Source organism: Phoca vitulina, unplaced genomic scaffold (genome assembly GCF_004348235.1).
Source record: "Phoca vitulina isolate PV1807 unplaced genomic scaffold, GSC_HSeal_1.0 scaffold23, whole genome shotgun sequence".
Lineage (NCBI taxonomy): Eukaryota > Metazoa > Chordata > Mammalia > Carnivora > Phocidae > Phoca > Phoca vitulina.
In genome coordinates this window covers 73496-98702 of record NW_022589726.1, presented here as the reverse complement: position 1 = coordinate 98702, position 25207 = coordinate 73496, and the positions used below count along the sequence as shown (strand labels likewise).

At 33.7% G+C, this 25207-nt stretch overlaps 1 protein-coding gene across 1 annotated transcript; it reads left to right on the top strand.

The window, feature by feature from the left end:
• Positions 1 to 1984: 1984 nt before the first annotated feature.
• Positions 1985 to 23655, top strand: GLIPR1L1 (GLIPR1 like 1). The gene is made up of 6 exons (XM_032421064.1): positions 1985 to 2038; positions 6348 to 6593; positions 9735 to 9835; positions 19126 to 19214; positions 23450 to 23476; positions 23564 to 23655. Exons 1-6 carry the CDS (start codon positions 1985 to 1987, stop codon positions 23653 to 23655), a joined length of 609 nt encoding a protein of 202 aa, XP_032276955.1.
• The last annotated feature ends 1552 nt before the right edge of the window (positions 23656 to 25207 follow it).

Here is a 25207-nt window from a genome sequence, read left to right as displayed (position 1 = left end):
TACCTCCTCTCTACCAATGTTGTGCCAGAGGAGGCTAAGTGAGGAAGCTTCTAGCCCTCATGAGGCAGTAATATGGTTCCCTTTCCCTTCTCAGCCAGGGTTATCAGAAGAAGCCAATCATGGAACTTGGATTTTTACTACCACCCAGCGGTAATGAAGTGGCCCTCATAACAACCTTCCCATCGTATCAGTGGAGGCCATGTTAGGACTTCCAGTCCCACAAGGCATTGAGATACCCCTTCCTCTCCTGTGGTATTGGCAGAGGCCAAGTAGGGAGCTTAGATTTTCATCCCACCTGGTGATAAAAAGGCAACCCTTACTATCCCAGTGGGATGATGATGTCAGCAAAAGCAAAAGGGGAACGTAGATGTCCATCTCCTTCCAGTAGCAACAAGGTATCCCACAGGGATAGTAAGAGTGGGAAGCCTAGACTTTCATCCACCAATCAAGTGATAAAGAGTATCACTTGCAGTATTCCTTTTTCCCCACTGGAACAGTGTTAGTGAAGTTCTCCTAAAACAGGAGGATTAAGTAAAATCTAGAGTCTCATAACATAAAACTCAAAATATCAAGCATGCAATGAAAAATCACTTATCCTACCAAGAACCAAAAAAATCTCCACATGAATGAGAAAACACAACAGATGCCAACACCCAGATGACACAGATATTAGAATTATCTGACAGAAGTTTTAAAGGACTCATCATAAAAATGCTTCAAAGATCACTCATAAAAATGCTTAAAACAGGGCGCCTGGGTGGCTCAGTTGGTTAAGCGACTGCCTTCGGCTCAGGTCATGATCCTGGAGTCCCTGGATCGAGTCCCGCATCGGGCTCCCTGCTCGGCAGGGAGTCTGCTTCTCCCTCTGACCCTCCCCCCTCTCATGTACTCGCTCTCTCTCATTCTCTCTCTCTCAAATAAATAAATAAAATCTTTAAAAAAAAAAAAAATGCTTAAAACAAATGAAAAAGTAGAAAAGTCTCAGCAAAGAAATGGAAGTTATAAAGAAGATTTAAATGGACATTATACACCTGAAAAGTATAATAACCAAAATAAAAATTCACTGGATGGAGGTGCCTGACTGGCTCAGTCAGTAGAGCATGAGACTCTTAATCTTGGGGTCATGAGGTTGAACCCCATGTCGGGTGTGAGATTACTTTAAAAAAAAAAAACCTCACTGGATGGGCTCAATAGCTGAATGAATATGACAAAAGAAAAAATGAGTCAACCTGAAAATAGAACAATAGAAATTACCAAATCTGAACAATAGGGAGAAAATGGACCAAAGACAAAAAAATAAACAGATCATCAGGAATCTATACAGCAAGAACAAAATATCTATTCATGTCACTGGAGTCCCAGAAGGAATGGAGAAAGATGGGGAGGGGCAGAAAAAATATCCTAAGAAATAGTGGCTGAGAACTTCAAAAATTTGGGTAAAAACATGCACAATAAATCTGAGTGAAGCCCATATATGATGAGCCCAAAGAAATTCATCCCAAGATACATCATAATCAAACTTCAGAAAATTTAAGACAAGGAAAAAAATTTAAAAGCAGTAGGGGGAAAAAAAACCAATGCATTACCTAAAGGAAAACAACAATTTCAATGTCATCAAATTTCTCATCCAAATTACAGAAGCCCAGAGGAAGTGGTACAACATTTTCAATTTCAATTTCAATTTCAAAGAATAGTCAACCAAGAATCCTACCCAAAGAAAATATACTTCAGGAATTAAGATGAAATTAAGGAGCACTGGGTGTTATATGCAAACAATGAATCATGGACCACTACATCAAAAACTAATGATGTACAGTATGGTGATTAACATAACATAATAAAATGGTGATTAACATAACATAATAAAATTAAATTAAAACAAACAAACAAACAAACACTCTCAGATTCGAAGAACTAAATAATTTGTCATAAGCAGACCCATTCTAAAAGAATAGCTAAGAAAATTTCTTCAAACACTAAGACAATGATGAAACAAGACCCTCAGAATATCAGGGACGAAGAAAAAACAAGGCAAAAGGTAAAAATATGGGTAAATATAACAAAGTATTCTTCCATTATGTTTTCTAAATTAGGTTTGACAGTTGAAGCAAATTTTATAATATTGTTTGATATAGTTCTTAATATATGTGGAAGAAATATTTAAGATAATTATATTATTGGTGGAGTGAGTGGTAAAAGAACATAAATGGAAGCAATATTTCTATACTTCAGTCAAGCTGGTAAAATGCTGACCCCAGTAGTTTGTGACAAGTTACATAAATTATGTAATATCTATAGCAACCACTAAAACATAATATATATATACTAAAAAACACTATGGATAAATCAAAGTGCAATTCTAAATAATGTTCAAGTAGCTCACAGGAAGGCAGGAAAAGTGAAACAGGAATGAAAAACAAAGGGATAATTAAAAATAAACAATAAAATGGTAGGATTATGCTTTAACTTATCAATAAGGACATTAAATGTAAATGGTATAAATACATCAATTAAAAAACACAGAATATCAGAATGAATTTAAAAAAAAAAGAACAAAAACATGAGCCAACAATATGCGATTACCAAGAAACTCACTTCAAATATAATGATATAGGTAGATTGAAAGTAAAAGGTTGGAGAAAGACAGGTCATATGGAAGTTAATCAAAAGAAAGCAGGAGTGGCTTTATTAATAACAGATAGAGTAGATTTCAGAGCAAAGAAATACACCAGAGAACAACACTACATAATGATACAACAATCAATCCATCAAAGAAATTTTAATAAAAAATTTGTATGCTCCAAACAACAGACCTTTAGAATATAGGAAGGAATACCAATAGAACTGAAAGAAGAAATAGAAAAGTTCTTAATTACATTTGAAAATTTCAACACTCTGCTCAACAAGCAGACAGAAAATCAGCAAGGATATAGAAGAACTTAATACCATTAACCAACTAGGATCTAACTACATTTATAGAAGACTCCACTCAACAACTAAGTAATACACATTCCTTTGAAGTGCCTGTGGAACATTAACCAAGATTGACCATATCCTGAACCATAAAGTGAAAACAACAAATTTAAGACAACTGAAATTATATAGAGTATGTTCTTAGAACACAATGAAATCAAACCAGAAATCTATAGCACAAAGATAATAAGAAATTCTTTAAACACTTGGAAATTAAACACACTTATAAATAATCCATGGGTCAAAGAGGAAATCTCAAGGAAAACTTCAAAATACACACTGAAAATACAATATATCAAAACCTATGGAATACAGCCATAGCAGTGCTGAGAGGGAAATGTATAGCACTAAATGGCTATATTACAAAGGGGAAAGCTCTTAAATAATCTAAATTCTATCTAAAGAAACGAGAAAAAAGCAAAATAAACATGCAGAAGGAAGAAAATAATGGAAGAGGAAAAATCAATGTAAGTTGCAAATTAAAATGATAGGAAAAAAATCAGTGGAATATAAAGCTGATTCTTTGAAAAGATTAATAAAAAAGATAATGGCACAAATAAGCAATATCAGGAATGAATCAGGCATATTATTACAGATCCTTCATGTGTATACTATGAACAACTCTACAGATTTTTGACATTCATAAGCAAAAGAAAAAAACAATAAAAAAAATTTTTGACCTAAACTTTACATATTATACAAAAATTAGAACAAATGTAAAACACAAAACTATAAAACTTTTAGAAGGGAAAGTGGGGAAAAGCCTCAGAATCTACAGCTATTGAGGCTTCCTAATATGGCAGATTACTTTGATTATACATGACATCAAAACTGCAAGTTAAAAAAAAGTAAGTTAAACCTCATCAAAATTAAAAACTTTTGCTCTTTAAAATACCTTGTTAATACATAAAAAGACAAGCTACAGAATAGCAGAAAATATACATAAACCACTTATCTCACAAAGAACTGCTGTCTAGAATATATATAAAGAACTCTCAAAACTCAACAGTAAAAAAAAAAAGTCAATTAGAAAATGAACAAGAGACTGAAGAGACATTTCACTACAAGGACACACAAATGGAAAATATGTTCAACACATTAGCCATTGGGAAATACAAATTAAAACCACAATGTGGTATTACTGCACACCAATTAGAAAAACTAAAATAAAAAACAGTGACAACATCAAATATTCAAGAGGATGTAGAAAAACTATATCTGTCATACTTTGCTGGTGGGAATGTAAAATCTAAAATGTTGCAGCTGTTCTAGAAAATAGTTTGGCCTTTTATTCTAAAAAAAACACATGTACACTTAACATATGACCCAACAATTGCCTTCTTAGGGCACTTTTTCCTTTTCCTTTTTTCCCAGAAAAATTTGCTACACAAAAACCTGTTCACACACATTCATTGCAGCTTTATTTGTAATAACCCAAACTGGTAAACATCCAAATTTCCATCAGTAGGTGAAGGTTAAACAAACTGTGGTATATCCATACTGTGGAATACCACTCAGCAATGAGAAGGAATAAACTATGAACACATGGAACATTATGGACGGATCTCAAGGGAATTCTGTTGAGTGAAAAAAAAACAATCTCAAAATGGTTATATATCGTGTCTGTTTATATAACATTCTTGAAATGACAAAATTATAGAGATGGTGAACACATTAGTGATAGTGACTAGATGGGGGAATGAGTGAGTATGACTTTAAAACATTAGTATGAGGAATCATTGTGATGATAGAACAGTTTGTTATGTATCTTGATCATGGGGGTGGTTACTTGTGATAAAATTGCATAAAACTACACATACACACACACACACACACAAATGAATGCATGTAAAACTACTGAAATCTTAAGGTCTGTTGATTGTACCAATGTCAATTTCTTCATTTTGATATAGTTTTATAGTTACATAAAACATTATCGAGGGGGAACCAGGCAAAGTTCGTGCAGGACCTCTGTGTACTATTTTTGTAACCTCTTGTGAATTTACGATTAATTTGAAATAAAAATATTTTAAAAATTCATCTTGCCAGGGGCTGGCTCAGTTAGCAGTGCATGTGACTCTTGATCCTGGAGTTGTAAGTTCAAGCCCCACATTGGGCATAGAGCTTACTTAAATTAAAAAAATCATCTTGCCAATAATACCTACATTAAGATGTTGCCACTCTTGTCAAAAACTGATTCTGGACTCTATTCTGTTTCATTGGGATATTTGTCTATCCATATTTTATACCAATACCACGATGTCTTTGTGTAGATTTATGATGTCTTGATATCTGGTATAGTAAGTCCTCTAGCCTTGTTTTACTTTTTAAAGATTGTCTTAGCTATTGTTGGTTCTTTGAATTTCTATATAAATTTTGAAATCAATTTCCACCAAAAAAAAAAGCTACTTGGATTTTTTTAGAAGTGGATTAAATATCAATATCCAATCCTTTATCTATATTAAATCTTCCCGTTCATAAACATTTTACATATATCCATTTATTTAAGTCTTTACAAATTAATCTTAGTGATGTTTTTGTAGCTTTTTTAGTGTAGAGATTTTTTTATATCATTTATTGAATTTATTTTTATATATTTGTTATATTTTAATTATTTGTTTCTGAAGTATATATGGGAATACAATTTTGTATATTTTCCTGATATCTGGAAACTGATAATTTCACTTTTTTCCCATAGTTTTGTTTGTGTATTCATTTGAATTTTCTATGTACCCAGTCTTGTTATCTATGAATAATAACAGATTCCAGTCATTATACATTTTATGTCTTTTTTCTTATGTATTTATAGCTCACATATTTTATTATACCAACTAACTTCCTGTATTATTTTAAATAGAGAAAATGAGACATCTTGTTTCATTCCCAATCTTGGGGGAAAGCTTTCAATATTTCACCATTATATTGATGCCTGTTGTAGCATTTTTTGTTTGTTTTTTTGGTTTGGGTAGATATTCTTGATCAAATTAAGGAAATTCTATTCCTGGTGTGCTAAGAGGCATTTTCCCTTTTTACTTATAAATGGGTACTCATCTTTCACTTATGATATATTTGCATGACCCGAATTACTAGACTGTGAACTCTTGACTTACTTAAATCACATTCGAATATATTTGTTGAGTGCCTGTAGTGTACAAGGCCATCTGCAAGGTATTGGAAATTCAAAGATAAACTGCCATAGAGTGGGTACTAAATGTTTCTGAAGTAGAACTAAAAAAATGAATAACTGTAAACATAATACCAAAAAAATCTATATTTTATTAAAATAAACTTAAACAAAATTGGATTACGATCATTAGAATAGCTTTAATCCAAGCAAATATGCATGATTCAATTTAAATTATTTTATCTTTCAGACTTGGGATGATGGTTTAGCAAAGGTTGCTAAAGCGTGGGCAAACAAGTGCAGATTCGAACACAACTCCTGTTTATCAATATCATACAGATGCCATCCAACTTTTCAATTTGTTGGAGAAAATATCTGGTTAGGTGGATTAAGCATATTTTCACCAAAATTTACTGTTATTGCTTGGTTTAATGAAACCGAATTTTATGATTATAATACCCTATCATGTTCCAAAGTTTGTGGCCATTATACACAGGTAAATATTTGATATTTTGTTGATTAGTTCTTATTTATGCACATTTCTATCAAAAGAGAATTTTTTAGCATTTTCTTTTGAGTTTCTTTTGAGTATCTAAAAACACACCTTCATTTGGAAGATACTGATACTGGAAATAGAATTCTATGTACTGGAATTTTTTGTTTGTTTGTTTCATTTGTTTGTTTTTCTGGACTTTAAAAATCTTACTCCACTGTCATCTCACTTGTATTGTTTCCAACAAGAAATCTACTATAATCTTTTCTTTATTCCTTTGTACTTTATGTGTCTTTTTGCTCTCACTTTTACAATTCTTCCTTTATTACAGGTCGTGAGCAATTTCATAATAATGCACTGCAGTTTTTTCTGCTGCAGTATAATGAGCTTCTTGGAACTGTATCTCTATAGTTTAAATCAAATTTTGAAAAACATTTGCCATTATTTCTTCAAATATTTCTGTCATTCTCGTTTGCTACTCCCTTGCAGAGTTGTTACTCATGTAGAAGGCCACTTGAAGTTTTCCACAGTTGACTGATGTTCTCTTCTCTCTTTTCCTGATTTTTTTCTTCTGTGATTAATTTCAGATAGTCTTATTGCTTTATCTTAAGTTCACTAATCAATCAATGACCGTATCTAGTATGTTTAATCTTTCATCTAGCTTTTTAATCATATGGGATACAGTTATAATCATTATTTTAATGTTTTTCCTCCTAATTCTAGCATCTAGGTTAGTTCTGGGTTAGTTTCAATGGACTGATTTTCCCTCTTCATTATGGGTCAAATTTTCCTGCTTCTTATCATGCTGCTGGGTAAATTTATTATATTCCCAAATTTGTAAATTTTGCCTTGTTGAATGCTGGGTTTATTTATATATCTCTAAATATTCTTGAACTGTCTTCTGGAATACAGTTACATTACCTGAAATTTTTTAAATTCTTTTGGTTCTTGCAAAGCAAGATTCTTGTGCATACTCTACCAATGCCCTAGAAATTGGTATTTTCCAGTGGCTAGTAGTAACAGGCTCTATTCCTGGCCCTGTTTAAGTCTTAGCATCTTTCTTCTAGTTTTTAGAATGGTTCTTTCCCAGGCCTCGGGTAGTTTCTTCACATACATGCTGATTAATGCTCTGCTGAATTGACCATGAGGATTCCCTGTAGATCTCTACAGTTGTATCACAGTGAGATTTTCACCTCCCCAGTACTATATTCTCTAAACTCCTGCCTCCTTGGTCTCCCCAATCAGCTCTGCCTGTCAGTTGTGTGAATCCATCAAGCTTCTGCTGGTTTCCTAACTCCCAACCCCCCAGCTATGGCCTGGAAACTCTCTCAAAGCAATAATCTGGGACAATTGTACTGCCTGAATCCTTTCCCCTCAACTCGCAGAGGGCATTATCCTTTTCAAGATACTGATGTCCACTTTATTTCTCATTATTTTCCAAGTATTCTGGTTATTTCAGTGGGAATTTTTGGTGAGAAGTGGAAGTCGCTTTTAAACAAAACCAATCCTAAAAATGGCACTGAACTCGTAGGAAGCTCCATTTAAGCAATAAAAAGGGCTAACTTTCTTCTCCAAACTCACTCATCTGTATAAGATGTATTAGTATATAGTGACTTAAAGCAAGTCATTTTTATCAGAGGAGCACTGAACAAAGAGATTAGCAGCTTCCATGTTCCCCTTCTATTCACTCATTGTCCAACAATAGGACACTGTAAGTCTGGAAACCCTTTTCAGGATAGATGTCTGCAAAGAATATGGTTTGGCTACTGCTGGGAAAATCAAAAGAATGGAATCCAAATGTCAGGTGTACTGATAACAAGCAGAATGTTATATCCCTAATACGGCATTAAGACTGACTCACAGCCTTTATATAATCCTTTGTCTCTCTCTTTTGCTTCAAGTCAAAAGGAACCTGTTCTCAAATACTCCTTTTCCACTATCATTGCTACATCAGAATTGGAAGCTCACTCCACACTGGCTAATTTACACATATGCTTAAATAATTAGGAATGAGTGCATTCTTTCTACTTGTTCAGCAACTATATCTTGCTTAATGTTCTAAACAAAATGAGCTAAAAATTTCCTGCATTTACTATGTGCAGATATTCATATTGAAGTTACAGCCAATGTTCATATTGTCACATCTAGTCCCTTTAATGAAAGCAATACATTTTAAACCTACACAGTCAATATTTACTTTTACCATTCTCAAAGCCAAAACAGAATCATAACTGAGATACATTAAGCAAATAGAATTTCATGGAGTAGCCACATACTCATGAACCAAATTTTAAACATGAATTCTTGGAAAAAATGTATACTTGCAATTGTATGGCTTTTTAACTTTTTGAAACATTCAAAAGGAAAAGGATATTTTAAGGATCAAGCTTAATCTCATTTTATTAAGTAGGAAACAAGCTCAGAATTGCTGTCAGTCTCTAAAGCCACACACATGGTTAGAAGCAACACTCATCTCTTACTTCTCTCTTACTCTTCTCTCATCTCTTACTATTACTAAAGAAATAGTAATCTTCACTCTTTTCTCTCTCTCCTGTCTAGTTTTCCATAGGAGTCATCTTCATTTTGATAACTTTACTATTCTTTGCAACTAGACAAAAATAAAGATACATCATCTCTGTGGCAGGCATCTTTTGCAGAAGACTCATTATGTTCTTAATCTCTATTCTTATCTGTCTCTTGTTTACTTAACAAAGGTAAGAACATGGTTAAGACCACAAAATTTAAAAAATGAAGTAGAATTTTTCTGAGAAAAAGAAATAAAAGTTTTATTGTTTTCATTTATAGTCTGATTTTGATATCATTTATATAATATGCCCATAGAGAAAATTAAGATATATTTCATAAGTCATCTAGAAAAAATACAATTTTGTCTTTATGGTATATTCTCCTTTCGATTTATGAGAATTAACAGTGAGGAAAACTAGATAGATAGGCCTCAGGAAAGTAGCCTTAACAAAATAATTGTTTTAAAGTTAATATTAAAAACTAAGAAAATAAACAGAGAGTATAGTTATGTGCATTCATTTTTGGTAGCATGACAAAGATTATACCTGCTGCTCCCATAATACACTGTTTGCATAAAGTTGTTTTGCATATTTTATTTTAAAATTCCTTTCCTTATAGGTAGTTTGGGCCAATTCATATAAAGTTGGTTGTGCAGTGACAATGTGTCCTAAACTTGAGGGATTTGAAACTGCAATATTCATATGCAACTATGGACCTTCGTAAGTTATTTTGCTATTAAAAATATTTTAAATTAAAAGAATTGTTCCCAAAATAGAACCTTATACTAAAGAGACAAGTATATTTTTAATAAGTTAAAGTCTCCCTCTGTAGTGCTACTCAAGAAATACATTAAAATAGAAGGTGGTGAGAGAACATTACCTTATGTAAAATATTATACCTGTCATGAAATACTTAAACTTGAGAATGAAAATTATGGAAACTGTTTAAGTTAAAAAAAAGAATATAAATACATTGCTACAGTAATATCCAAATACTTGGAACACAAAATAGATTGGCAGATGTTTCTCTAATATGACATAACCGGGATGAGTAAATGATTGAGAATGACAGTGAAATGCACATTCTTCTAAGAAAAGACTACCATAATTTTTAATTGCCTTGCTAATAGTTGCATATATAAATGGAAATATAACATTAGCCTATGGGAGTCCCCAAAAATGAAATTCTGGAACTCTAATCCCAATAGATCTGTACAAGGAAGAAGATAAAAATCAGTTAATAGTCCAACTCTTTTAACAACCAAAATTTTTTTTAAAATGTATAAAAAATGAAAACACAGGCAAAGAATAAATATACATAATTTGCAAAAAGGATCTGAGATGTGCCAAAATTGCTATGGAGAAGTACAAATGTGTATATCTCTGTATTTTCTTTGGTTGCCTCTCAATCAGAAACAAAAACAAGAAGGACAAATTCATAGCCTTAAAACTTCAAGCAAAGTACAGTTTTTATAAATACCAGAGAAATTGCAGAACTACTGAACACTTATTTATTATCATCCAAAATAGAATATATAGGGAAAATGAATCCAAAAAAGATAAAAAGAGCATCAGTTATCTGTGAGGTAAGTTTAGGCAGAATTGATTTCCTGAACAAGGCAGGGCCAGAAAATATTTTAAGAAATATAGCCCAAAACTTTCCAAGCTTAAGGAAAATTATAAACTCCCAGAACCAAAAAGGCTAACAAATCCCAAGTCGCAAGAAACATGAAGAGAACTATACCAACTCACTTTATAATAAAACATTTCAAAACCAGTAATAAAGAGAAAATCTTAAAAGCAGTCAGAGAACTAAGACATGTTACATACAGAGGGACAAAGATAAGGATGACAGCAGATTTCTCAGTGGAAATAATGTCAGAGAGAAAACAGCAATATCTTCAAATACTGGAAGAAAAAAAAATTGTCCCCTGAGAATTCTATATCTTTTGAAAATACATTTCAAAATTAAAAGATTTTTTTCAAACCACTGGAAATGGTAACTACATGAGTAATACAGTTTGTCTTATTATTTAATTCTCTTCCAAGGATAATTGTTTAATCAAAGATAATAGCAATGTATTATGAGAGTTACAACTACATAAAATTAAAATATGTGCTGGGCGCCTGGGTGGCTCAGTCGTTAAGCGTCTGCCTTCGGCTCAGGTCATGATCCCGGGGTCCCGGGATCGAGTCCCACATCGGGCTCCCTGCTCGGCGGGAAGCCTGCTTCTCCCTCTCCCACTCCCCCTGCTTGTGTTCCTGCTCTCGCTATCTCTCTCTCTGTCAAATAAATAAAAATAAAAAAAAAAAAATTAAAATATGTGCTAACTACAGCGTAAAGGCTAAAAGAGAAAAATCTAAGTATATTAAGATTCTTCTACTCTGTTAAGTGCAATAATTTAAACTGACTGTGATAGGTAAAAGATGCATACTATAAGCTCCAACTACTTAAATAATAAAACTACTTATAGCAAAGGCATCAACAAAGCAGATAAAATTAGATTTAAAAAAATATTGAATTAATCCAAAGAAAGGCAGAAAAAGAGGAAAAGGGGAACAAAGAACAGAGGAGATGAATAGAATAAATAAGATGATAGCCTTAAACCTAACTATATCAATAATTACATCGGGGTGCCTGCGTGGTTCAGTCAATTAAGCATCTGACTCTTGATTTCAGCTTAGGTCATGATCTCACGTTCATGAGATCAAGCCCCGTGTTGAGCTCCACGCTCAGCCTGGAGTCTGCTTGAGATTCTCTCTTTCTTCCTCTCCTTCTGCCCCTTCCCCCCCTACACACACCCACTCTCTCTCTCTCTCAAAATAAATAAATAAAATCTTAAAAAAAATAATCACATCAAATTTAAATGATACAAAAACCCAAAGAAAAGGCAGAGATTCCAAGATTGGATAAGAAATCAAGAACCAATTATATGCTGCCTACAAAAGCACATTTTATTTTTTTTAAATTTTATTTTTAAGTAATCTCTACACCCAATGTGGGGCTCAAACTCACAACCCTGAGATCAAGTCACAAACTCCACTGACTGAGCCAGCCATGTGCCCCTACATAAACACACTTTAAATATAAAGACAGAAATAATGAAAAATCAACCACAAGAAAAAGATATGTAAAGAACATAAATACATGGAGGTTAAATAACATGCTACTAAACAATGAATGGGTCAACCAAGAAATCAAAGGGGAAATATAAAAAATACATGGAGACAAATGAAAATGAAAACACAATAGTCCAAAATCTTTGGGATACAGCAAAAGCTGCTCTAAGGGGGAAGTTTATAGCAATACAGGCTTACTTTGAGAAGCAAGAAAAATCTCAAATAAACAACCTTACACCTATAGGAGCTCAAAAAGGGAAACACAACTCAAAACCGCAAAAGGAAGGAAATAATGAATATTAGAGCAGAAATAAATAAAATAGAAACTAAGAAACAAAACAAAACAAAAACAACCCAATAGTACAAATCAATGAACCAGAAGCTGGTTCTTTGAAAAGATAAACAAAACTGATAAACTTTAACCAGACTCACCAAAAAAAACAAAAAAAAAAGGAAGACTCAAATAAACAAAATCATAAATGAAAGAGGATAAATAACAACTGATACCACTGAAATACAAAGGATTATAAGAAAATATTATGAAAAATTATATGCCAACAAATTGGACAACCCAGAAGAAATGGATAAATTCCTAGAAACATATAACCCACCAAAACTGAAGCAGGAAGAAATAAGAAAATTTGAACAGACTGATTACCAGCCATGAAATTCAACCAATAATCAAAAACTCCCAACAAACAAAAGTTCAGAACCAGATGGCTTCACAGGCAAATTCTACCAAACATTTAAAGAAGAGTTAATACCTAGTCTTCTCAAAGTATTCCAAAAGATAGAAGAAGGAAAACTTCCAAATTCATTCTATGAGACTATTACCTTGATACCAAAACCAGATAAAGAAACCACAAAAAAAAAGAGAAGTATGGGCCAATGACTCTGATGAGCATAGATGCAAAAATGCTCAACAAAATATTAGTAAACCGAATCCAACAATACATTTAAAAAATCATTCACCACAATCAAGTGGGATTTATTCCTGGGATACAAAGGTGATTCAATATTCACAAATCAATTAACATGATATGTCACATGAGTAAGAGAAAGGATAAAAAACCTGATTGCTTCAATAGATGCAGAAAAAGTATTTGACAAAGTACAACATCCATTCATGATTTAAAAAAAACCTTTAACAAAGTAGGTTTAGAGGGAACATACCTCAACATAATAAAGGTCATCATCCTCAATGATAAAAAAAAAAAAACAACTGAGAGCTTTTCTCCTACAATCAGGAACAAGACAAGCATGTCCACTCTCACCACTTTATTCAACATAATACTGGAAGTCCTGGACACAATAATCAGATAAGAAAAAGAAATAAAATGCATCCAAATAGGTAAGGAAAAAATAAAAAAATAAAACTTTCACTATTTGTAGATAACATGACACTATATATAGAAAACCCTAAACTCCACCAAAAAACTACTAGAACTGATAAATGAATTCAGTAAGGTTGCAGGATACAAAATCAATGCACAGAAATCCATTGCATTTCTATACGCTAATAATGAAGTAGCAGAAAGAGAAATTAACATTTACAACAATCCTATTTACATTTGCATCAAAAATAATAAGGGGCACCTGGGTGGCTCAGTTGGTTAAGCATCCGACTCTTGATCTCAGCTCCAGACTTGTTCTCAGGGTCATGTGTTCAACCCCGTGTTGAGCTTAAAGATAATATAATAATAATAAAAATATCCAGGAACTCAACCAAAGAGTTAAAAGACTATAAAACATTGATGAAAGAAACTGAAGACAATACAAAGAAATGGAAAGATACTCCATTTCATGGATTGGAAGAACAAATATTGCTAAATGTCTATACTACCCAAATCAATCTACAGATTTGATATAGTCACTATCAAAATACCAACAGCATTTTTTACAGAACTAGAACAAATAACCCTAAAGTTTGTACATAATGACAAAAGACCTCAAATAGCCAAAGCAATCTTGAAAAAGAAGAACAAAACTGGAAGTATCACAATCCCAGATTTTAAGATCTACTACAAAGCTATAGCAATCAAAACAGTATGGTACTGGCACAAAAAGACACATAGGTCAGTAGAACAGAATAGGGAGCCCCCAAATAGACAAAGAAGCAAGAATATGCAATGGGAAAAAGACAGTATCTTCAATAAATGGTGTTGGAAAAACTGAACAGCTATATGTAAATGAATGAAACTGGACCACTTTCTTATACCATATACAAAAATAAACTCAAAATTGGGGCGCCTGGGTGGCTCAGTTGGTTAAGCGACTGCCTTCGGCTCAGGTCATGATCCTGGAGTCCCGGGATCGAGTCCCGCATCGGGCTCCCTGCTTGGCAGGGAGTCTGCTTCTCCCTCTGACCCTCCTCCCTCTCATGCTCTCTGTCTCTCATTCTCTCTCTCTCAAATAAATAAATAAAATCTTAAAAAAAAAAAAAAATAAATAAACTCAAAATTGATTAAAGACCTAAATGTGAGACCTGAAACCATAAAATCGTAGAAGGGAGCACAGGCAGTACTTTTTCTGACATCGACCATAGCAACATTTTTCTAGATATGTCTCCTAAGCCAAAAGAAACAAAAGTAAAAATAAACTATTGGGACTGTATCAGAATAAAAAGCTTCAGCACAGTCAAGGAAACAATCAACAAAACTAAAAGACAACCTATTGAATGGGAGAAGATATTTGCAAATGATATATCTAATAAAGGGTTAGTATCCAAAATGTATAAAGAACTGATACAACTCAACACACACAAAAAAACAAATAATCCAATTAAAAATGGGTCAAAGACAGGAACAGACATTTCTCCAAAGAAGACATACATGTGGCCAACAGATACATGAAAAGATGCTCAACATCACTTATCACCAGGGAAATGCAAAACAAAACCACAATGAGATTATTACCTCACACTTGTCAGAATAGCTAAAATCAAAAACTCATGAAACAACCAGTGTTGGTTAGGATGTGGAGAAAAAGGAACCCTCATGTGCTATTGGGGGGAATGTAAACTGGTATAGTCACTGGAAAAACGTATGGAGGTTCCTCAAAAACTTAAAAATAGAATTACCATATGATCCAGTAATTCCAATACTGGGTATTTTACCCAAAGAATATGTAAACACTAATTTGAAAAGACATATGCACCCCTATGTTTACTGCAGCTTTATTTACAATAGCCAAATTATGGAAGCAACCCAAGTGTCCATCAATTCATGAATGGATAAAGAAGTGGTATGTATATACAATGGAATATTACTCAGCCATAAAAAATAATGAAATCTTGCCATTTGCAACAACAAGGATGGATCTAGAGAGTATAATGCTAAGTGAAATAAGTCAGAGAAAGACAAATATCATATGATTTCACTCATATGTGGACTCTAAGAAACAAAACAAACAAATTAACAAAGAGACAAATAAAAAAATGGATAGTTAACTATAGAGAACAAACTGATGGGTTACCAGAGGGGAGGTAGTTGGAGGAATCAGTGAAATAGGTGACAGAGATTAAAGAGTATACTTATTATGATAAACACTGAGTAATGTATAGAATTATTGAATCACTATACTGTACACCTGAAGCTAATATAACACTATATGTTAACTATACTGGAATTTAAATAAACAAACAAAGAAACACACAGAAATAGATTAAAAGTACAAGAATGGAAAAAGGTTTACTATGCTAACATTAGTCAAAAGAAAGCAGCAGGGTCTAATAACAAATAATGTGGATTTTAGAGCAAAGAATAATACTAGAGCTAAAGAAAGTCATTTCAAAATGACAGTGAGGTTGGGGTGTCTGAGTGGCTCAGTCAGTTAAACCTCTGACTCTTGATTTTGGCTTAGGTCATGATCTCAGGGTTGTGAGACAGAGACCTGCATCAGGTTCTACACTGAGTGTGGAACCTGCTTAAAATTCTCTCTCTCTGCCCCTCCTCCACTACTCACACATGGCAGTCTCATGTGTGCACTCTCTCTCTTTAAAAAAAAAAAAAAAAAAAATGAAAGTGGGGTTAATCAATCAAGAGGCAACTTGGTGAAATGGAAAAATTCCTCCAAGGACACAAATTGCAAAGGATAAATGAAATGAAGGAAAACCACAGAGCAATATCTCCTGTGAATATATGTACAAAAATCCTAATCAAAATTTAGTATTTGAATCCATCAATATAGTAAAAGCCTAAGACACCCTGTCCAAATGGAGTTTATTCCAGGCATATAGAGGTGGTTTAACATTCTAAATACATCAATCAATGTATTTCACCATATTAATCAACCTAAAAATAAACATCACATGATCATCTCAATAGATTGAGAAAAAGCTAAGCATTCATTCCTGATATAAGCTCTCAGAAAACTGGAAATAGAAGGGAACTTCCTAAACCTAATAAAGGACAGCTGTGAAAAACCTATATGTAATATTATACCAATAGTAAAAAAAAAATTTCTGTAAAGTACCAGAGAGTAAATATATTAAGCTTTGCATGCCATATATATTGTTACCTTCATCTTTGTTTTTATTTTGTTTTAAAGAACCCATTAAAAATGTAAAAAAAAAAAAAAAATTCTTTGCTTGCAGACAGCACAAAAATAGGCCAGACTTGGTCTATGGGCCATACTTCGCTGACTTCTAGTCTACAGGTCTATATAAAAAAAGTTCAATGAAATCTGAAAATTCTTCTAAAACTAATAAGTGAACTTAGTAATTTTTCAGGACACAAGATCAATATACAAAACTTAGTTACATGTTCATATACTAGCAATAAATAATCATAAATTAAATTAAAATAATAATACCATTTATAACAGCATCAAAAAATATAAACTATCTAGGAATAAACCAGGCAGAAGACATGAAAGACCTCCACACTGAAAACTACACAATATTCACGACAGAAATTAACAAAGATACAAATAATTGAAGAGATTATACCTTGTTAATGGATTAAAAGACTCAATATTGTTAAGACATAATTTTCACTGAATTGATCTATAGATTCAATATAATCCCCAACAAAAATTCCAGATTTTTATTGTAGAAATTGACGAACTGGTCATAAAATTCATATGGAAATGAAAAGGACTTTTAATAGCCAAATCAACTCTGAAAAAAAAAAATTTGAAGGGCTAACACTATTTTTTTTAAGATTTTTTTCTTTTTTTGAGAGAGAGAGAGAGAGCACGAGCTGGGAGGAGCAGCAGAGAGAGGGAGAAGCAGACTCCCTACTGAGCAGGGAGCCCAACACCTGGCTCGATCCCAGGACCCTGACATCATGACCTGAGCTGAAGGCACACACTTAACTGACGGAGCCACCCAGGCGCCCCAGAAGGGCTAAACACTATTGTTTTCAAGAATTATTAGTGCTAGAATAATCACAACAATTGATGTAAAGTTAAACACATAGATCAGTGGAACAGAATGTAGAGTCCAGAAATAAACTTATACATGGTGGTCCACATATGTTCAACTAATTTTCCAAAAATGAACAAAAGCAATGCAGTGGAAAAAAATATTTTTTAATAAATGATGCTGGTACTGTTTGTCATTCTAAGTAAACTTAGATCTATACAACACACAACCTATAATAATTAACTCAAAATGGATCATAAACCTAAATGTAAAACCCAAAATTGTAAAACTGTTGGAAGAAAACACAGATGAAATCTTTGTGACCTTAAAATAGCCAGATTTTTTTTAGCTACCACATCAAAACCATGATCCATAAAAAAACAAATTGATAAGATGGATTTCATTAAAATTTAAAATTAATGCTATTCAAAGACACTGGTAAGAGAATAAAAAGAACATGCCATGGACGGGAAGAAAGTCTTTGTAAAGCTTATCTAATAAAGGGCTTATATAGAGAATATAGGATGAACTCTCACAATTCAATATTAGAAAAACTTAAAACTCAATTTTTTTAAGTGGACAAAAGATCAATAAAGAAGACATGCAGATGGCAAATAAGCACCTGAAAAAATGCTCAACATCATTAATCATTAGGGAAACACAAATTAAAACCACCATGAATGCTACTACACAATTAGAATGGCTAAAGACTGGCCAATACAAGCCCTGACAAGGAAGTGAATCAACTAGAATTCTCAACACCGCTGGTAGAAATATAAAGCATTACAACAACTTTGAAAAAACTGTGTGGAAGTTACTTGAAAAGTTAAATATGCATCTACCATATGATCTATTCATTCTTTTATCCAAGGAAACGTAGGTCCATGTAAATACTTATATATGAATGTTCAAAATGTGCATAGTAACTTTATTTGGAATATCCTAAATGTCCATCAACAAATGAATAGATAAATAAATTGCCACGTATTTTTTAATGGAATACTACTCATGTTATTAATGGTTTCCTTTGTGTACTCTAGGTAATTAACACTTTTTTAAGTCTTCCACAGATACAGAGATGGGAGAAAAACAGGCATAATAGCTGCCAAGTCTTATTGATACATCACCAAAAGAACTAGATAAGAACTATGGTATTGAACATAAAGCATATGTTTCCACTTGCAATTTAAATTTTATTCATTCTATTTACAAAATCAAGAGATAATCATAGTGTTTACAACAAAAACTTTGTGGCTATCAACATGCATAATTACAAGGGGTTCACATCTAATTTGTATTTTACAGAATATTTGAGAATATAACTGCCATGTGGATTAGGGACATCTTGTAAACAGTTTTAATGGTTTCTTTTTACAAACAAAAGGAGCATAAAATTGGGACAAAAGTTGTTATTTTTCCTTTTAAATATTCATGAGTGAGTGACCAAAACAACTTGCATAAATTTGTGCACAAAATTAGAGCAATTAATAGTCATTTGGCTAATCAATTATTCTCTTTTTTACAGAGGAAATTTTCCAAATCAGCCCCCTTACACTAAAGGAGTAGCCTGCTCTTTGTGTGCAGAAGAAGAAACTTGCAAAGAGAATCTCTGCCGTAAGCAAAAAGGAAAAAAAATAATCGTAACATTCTATTTGGAGAAGAGTTTCCATAAATTAATAGTATTTTAAAATTTGGATCCTCAAGTGCATAAGTAATTATTGACAATATTTGATTGCTGCTATATGATGATATAAATCATTTGTCATAAATTATCATATTTAAACTCAGATGATCCCTCCCTTCTTCACTGATTATTTTTCTTCTCAAGCTAAAGGACAGAAAGGAGTAAGGTATAACTGTGATTCAGTTTGCTACTATACTCAAAATATCTGTTCATTAAAATTTTTCTTATTTGTATTAGTTATTATTATTATTAATTATCAAAATAGTGACTCATGCAGAAGTAATACATTAATCAATGTGCAAATTAATTATGATTTAAAGCTAATATGTTTCTCTTCCTTTATCAGTCTTTTGGCTCTCAGAACAAAGATTTTTTTTAAAAGATAAGTGCATAAATTCTTGATTGAAAAAGAATTTTCAGTGAAACAGTGAAGAGAGGAGATGATCTGAAAATTGTAAAAAAAAAAAAAAGAAAGATGATTTGGTGCCATGAAAGAAGACAGACACAAAAATAATGTATATTAAATGATTTCTTTATATAAAGTTCAAATATCAGAATATCAGGCAAAACTAATCTACATTTGGAGTCAGGATAGTGGTTACCTTTAGAGAGCAAAGAGGAGTTAATTAAATAGAAGAGGATACCAGAAGGACTTTCTAGACCTATGCTTTGTTTACCTACATGTGTTCACTTTGTAATAATTCATCAATCTTTCCATTTATGAGGCATACATACTCTCATATTGATATTATACTTCAGTTAAACAATGAATTAGAAGTATCGTCCCTCTAATTTTAAATTTCATTCAAAGCAGTTTAAAAAATATACCCAAGGGCTCCTGGGTGGTTCAGCTGTTAAGCGTCTGCCTTCGGCTCAGGTCATGATCCCAGGGTCCTGGGATCGAGCCCTGAATCGTGCTCCCTGCTCCGCCGGAAGCCCGCTTCTCCCTCTCCCACTCCCCCTGCTTGTGTTCCCTATCTGTGTCTCTCTCTGTCAAATAAAATCTTAAAATAAATAAATAAATAAATAAATAAATCCATTGTATATCTCCTATTTGCAAACTAATGTTTTCTAGTTAAAGGGACATAAAGATAACAGTGATACACTTTTTTTTTTAACTTCCCCTTCCTGCCCAGTATCCAAGCCACTGTCATTTCTTGCCTGAGCTAGTAATCTCCCACCTCTCCTCCTCCAAATTGTTTTACAGAAAGAAAATCCAGGCCAAATCCTTTTCTTAAAAATTCCTCAATTGCTTCTTACTCCAATTAAAGAAAAATATGACTCTATTCCAAGGCCAGTAAGTCCAGTTATGATCAATCTGGCCCTTGCTTTTCTCCCCTACCATTTTTGTTGCTGTTGTTGTTATCCTCCCTTTGATACACTAAGCGCCATGATTACCAGCCTCAAATACTCCAACCTCTTTCTGAAATCTCCAACATCTGGATCACCTGTGGGTCTGTTTCTAGTTTCAAGATTGTTTTGTTTTCTCTTGGTTTCGGTAACATGCTCTGTTTCTTGGTGTGGTGAATTATCTCTAAAGATGGCCACTAATAATTCCTCCCCTCCTTTACACATAAGCCACTCCTCCCAAAAAAGTGGACACTATTTCTCCTCCTCTTCAATGAGGCCTTGATATTGTGCCAGTTCTGGGCCTACCCGTTAGAAGAGACTTGGCAGCTTCTGCTTTTGCTCTGTTGGAAGCCCCCCAGAATTTCAATTCCACACTTACCTGCTGGAGAGGTCACATGGAGAAAGGCCTTGGAACAGGAGAGGTCATCTTTCTGTTGCAACCCTAACTGAGCTCCAGCTAAATGCAACTATGTCATTGAGTCCTGATGACACTACATAGAGCAGAGTAATTGTCTTGTAGAGCCAGCCAATCCAGATAATTGTAAGAAATAATAATAAATTGTTATTGTTTTAAGCCATTGTTCTGGAAGTTTGTGTCACAGCAGTACATGGCCAAAACACTTGGTGTATGCCTAATAAGTTTCTATTATACATCTAACAACACGTGTAAAACAAAAATGCAGAGTTCTACCTTTTCCTCTGCTGAACAGTTAGAGTCAAGGTTGTTTACCTTAATCCAAACACAGCTTAGTCAACACTGGGTTAGAATTTATGTAAGGCTTGGTTCACCTCTGTTTGTCTCTGCTCTAAGGGCACAGAGTTCCAGGGCTTCCCACTGAGAGATTGCTGCGTTCACTGTTGCCTTTCCCTAATAAGTTCTTAATTCTAATCCGTATTATTTTAGCATTCTGAAATTACTGAAAAATCTGCTTTGTTTTCCAGAAGGTTTCAGCCTGGGATTTTAGCCTCCTGTTCCTCATAGCTTCAAAATTAAACAAATACTTTGAGTACAAAATGGCCATCTCTTGGACTCATTCCTCCACTTTTACCTTTCACCAGGATCTTAAACTGCTCAATTCTCCAATTTTCTCCCTCTGGTCCTACAAGGCCAACAAAAGCTCCGATGGTTTCTGTTTCCCCAAAATCAGCCTCTGCCTGGGCAAAGCCCAGATTTTCAGCCCTAGACCTGGGCCCAAGATGAACAAATGGCTCCAGGGGAAAAAAAGACAGCTTTCATAACATCAGTCCATTCTCTGTGGATCTCCAGCTCTGAAATCTTGACCCTCCAGTCTTCGTTGCTTTAGCAAATCTCTGAGGTTCTGAAACATTGTTTTGTTGTACTTTATCTGGATTTTCTAGTTTTACTTAATGAGGACTTTTCTGCCATGAGTTTCTCCATCCGAAGATTCAAGCAGTTATCGACAATGGGTTTCCAAGAAAGCACCGCACAAGCTGCAAAGGCTACAATAAGTTTTGCTACCTGGCAGGAGGTGTTCTCCCAACTTGTTTCTTTTCTAAATTGTTCAGAAATCACTTGGCTCTTCCTCAACTTTTGCTCTTGCAAATTAATCTTAGGATAACCTTATCAATTCCACAGGAGACCTTGGAATTACACTGAATTTATAAATAAATTTGGAAAGAATTAACATCTTTGGGGCGCCTGGGTGGCTCAGTCAGTTAAGTGTCTGCCTTCGGTTCAGGTCATGATCTCAGGGTCCTGGGATCAAGCCCCACGTTAGCCTCCCTGCTCAGCGGTGAGTCTGCTTCTCCCTCTCCTCCCTGCTCCTGCTCTCTCTCATTATCTCTGTCTCTGTCTCTTTTCTCTCTCCAATAAATAAACAAATAAATAAATAAATATTAACATCTTTGCTCTGGTATGTTCCACTTATTTAAGTCCTATGACTTTTGATTTGTGTCTTCTCCCTTTTATGTTGATCAGTGTTTATATAAAGCCAATTTTTAGTTTTGTTGACTTCCTTTTTGAGAGATGGGAGCAGATTAATGATAGACTTTCTCCCCTTACTTTTCTGTAAGGAAACTTTATTTTTTCCTGATAACTATTATATCTAAAGCCTAGAATTATGTTCAATGCATAGTACACACTCAAAAAGTGAATAAATGAATGAAAGAAATTAAACAAATGAATTCCTAACCAACTGCAGGATCTTATTAAACAGAGGGAAAAAACTTGATGAGGGAAAGACACAGAGCAAAATTTGGAGCCAGAGCCACACCAGAAATGAATGAGATATTTAATGGAGGGCTCTGGGAACCAAAAAGTCAACATGAAGGAATTACATTCTCTTTCAGGGAATTTAAATGGGCATGGCAGAGTGTCACAAGTAAAGTCAACTACTTTATATAGTTTTGTCAATTGTAGTCTTTTTTGCCTTCAACGTGAAAGCTACTCTAGAAATACCTGTTGACATGACTTTGTTGGCAGAAGGCATCATATAGATTTTTAAGCACTGAGGGATTTGTGGAGGAAGCTTTCATTTTCTTAAGTTAAACTAAGTTTAAAGCCAAACTAAGTTTCCTAAGTTTATTACCTTATTTAAAAAACCAGAAAGGCAAGTGAATGCCTTTTTTTTTAAATATTTTATTTATTTATTTGAGAGATAGAGAATGAGAGAGAGAGTACGAGAGGGGTGAGGGGCAGAGGGAGAAGCAGACTCCCCGCCGAGCAGGGAGCCCGATGCGGGACTCGATCCTGGGATCATGACCTGAGCCAAAGACAGTCCTACTCAACCAACTGAGCCACCCAGGCACCTGCAAGTGAATGCCTTTAATTCTATAATTTTTCTGTCTACCTTAGGTAATAAAGAATGTGATAAACCGGAAAGTACGTATCAAACTATTTCAATATTGATTCAATTACTTCCTCCCCTTGAAACTAAATGGAGCTTTTAACTGTTTTTTTTATTGACAGAATATCCAGATTGGAATCCACAGGGGAAGACACCTCAGCAGATATCATGTAATCCATTGTGCCTAGTTCCTGTTCTTCTGAGACTATTTTAATTATCATTCATATATAAGAAAAGTTCTCAGACATGACAATAAACAAGCAGTTTATGACTAAACATAACTCTCATCAGTTTAACTCTTAAAACTTCTACACTCTTATCTGTTATCTAAATTTAATGCCTGATTTTAACAAAAGATGTATTGAGTATAGAAGGGTAACAGTAAAAAAAGAAAAAATTAAGGATTTTTTTAATGCAATTTTACGTTGTATCAAGAGTCCCACTCTCTAATTTTCTAGATTGTCATTTTAGTTACAGTAGACTTAAAGAACATTTCAGATATTAAATATTTTCCTTATATTCCAGTGGTTTCCTTTAAGAATATCATCAACATTATTCAGAAACAAAATGTTATTGAGGAAAGTTTCAGATAGCGTGTAATGTCATATCAATAGTTGGGGAAATGGATAGGAACAGATTAAACTAAAAGGGAAATCAATTAAATTTTAAACCTTCGAAAGGTAAATGTATGTTCTTTTAGGAGATTTTATTTTAAAATGTGCCCTGTATAAAATAACAGGATATAAAGAATATACCTTTTAAAACCTACACAACTGTAGTATAGTTAACAACACCTCTACAAACCAAAGAATCAGTCAATCCTGCCATTTCTTTTGTCTGAAGATTTAAAAAAAAACCAAAAAACAAACAAAAAAAACCAAAAGAAACCCAAATTATTCAATTAATTCAGTTTTAAAAATCAGTTATGTTGAATTGTTGACTTCTATGGGCTAAACTATCTAGATCTCTTTCTTCTCAACTAAAGCAACCACCAACTTCCTCCACTGTAAGTATTAAAAATCATTTTTAAATATATTTGTAAACAGATATTTTTTTTTGAGAGAAAGAGAGAGCAAGCAGGAGAGGAGCAGAGGGAGAGAATGTCAAGCAGACTCCATGCTCAGTGCGGGGTCTGACGTAGGGCTTGATCTCATGACCCTGAGATCATGACCTGAGGTGAAATCAAGAGTCAGATGCTTAACTGACTGAGCCATCCAGGCACCCCTAAATGTATTTTTAACATGACTGAGAGTTGTTTTGTTTATACTGCCATATACCTAAGAATTTCCACATAGCTGGAGGATTGTTGCTATTCTTTAAAAAAAAGCCAAATTATTTTATATTTCAGATCTCTTTGTGTTAGTCAAGGTTCTCCAGAAAAACAGAACCAACAGAGAGAGAGAGAGACAGAGACAGAGACAAAGAGGAGAGGTTTTATAGAATTGGCTTACACAACTGTAAGTTAGCAAGTCCAAAATCTGTAGGGCAAGCTGGCAGGGTGGAGATTCAAGTCAGAGTTGCCGTTGCAGACTTGCATCTGAAGTCTTGGAAATCAGGCAGAATTTCTATGTTGCAATCTGAAAGCAGAATTCTTTCTTCAGGAAATCTGTCTTTGCTCTAAATGCCTTCAACTAATTGGATGCAGCCCACCCTCATATGGAGGGTAATCTGTTTTACTTAAAGTCAACTGATTGTGGAGTTAATCATATCTAAAAAATACCTTTACAGCAATAGCTAGATTAGTGTTTCACCAAACACTTGCCACC

Bases quoted from the DNA above. Each gene is read 5' to 3' on its own strand.
- GLIPR1L1 (XM_032421064.1), top strand. From the start codon at position 1,985: ATGATGAAACAAGACCCTCAGAATATCAGGGACGAAGAAAAAACAAGG. The intron at 6,594-9,734 runs GTAAATATTTGA...CTTTCCTTATAG, and splicing joins TTTGTGGCCATTATACACAG to GTAGTTTGGGCCAATTCATA. The intron at 9,836-19,125 runs GTAAGTTATTTT...TCTTTTTTACAG, and splicing joins ATATGCAACTATGGACCTTC to AGGAAATTTTCCAAATCAGC.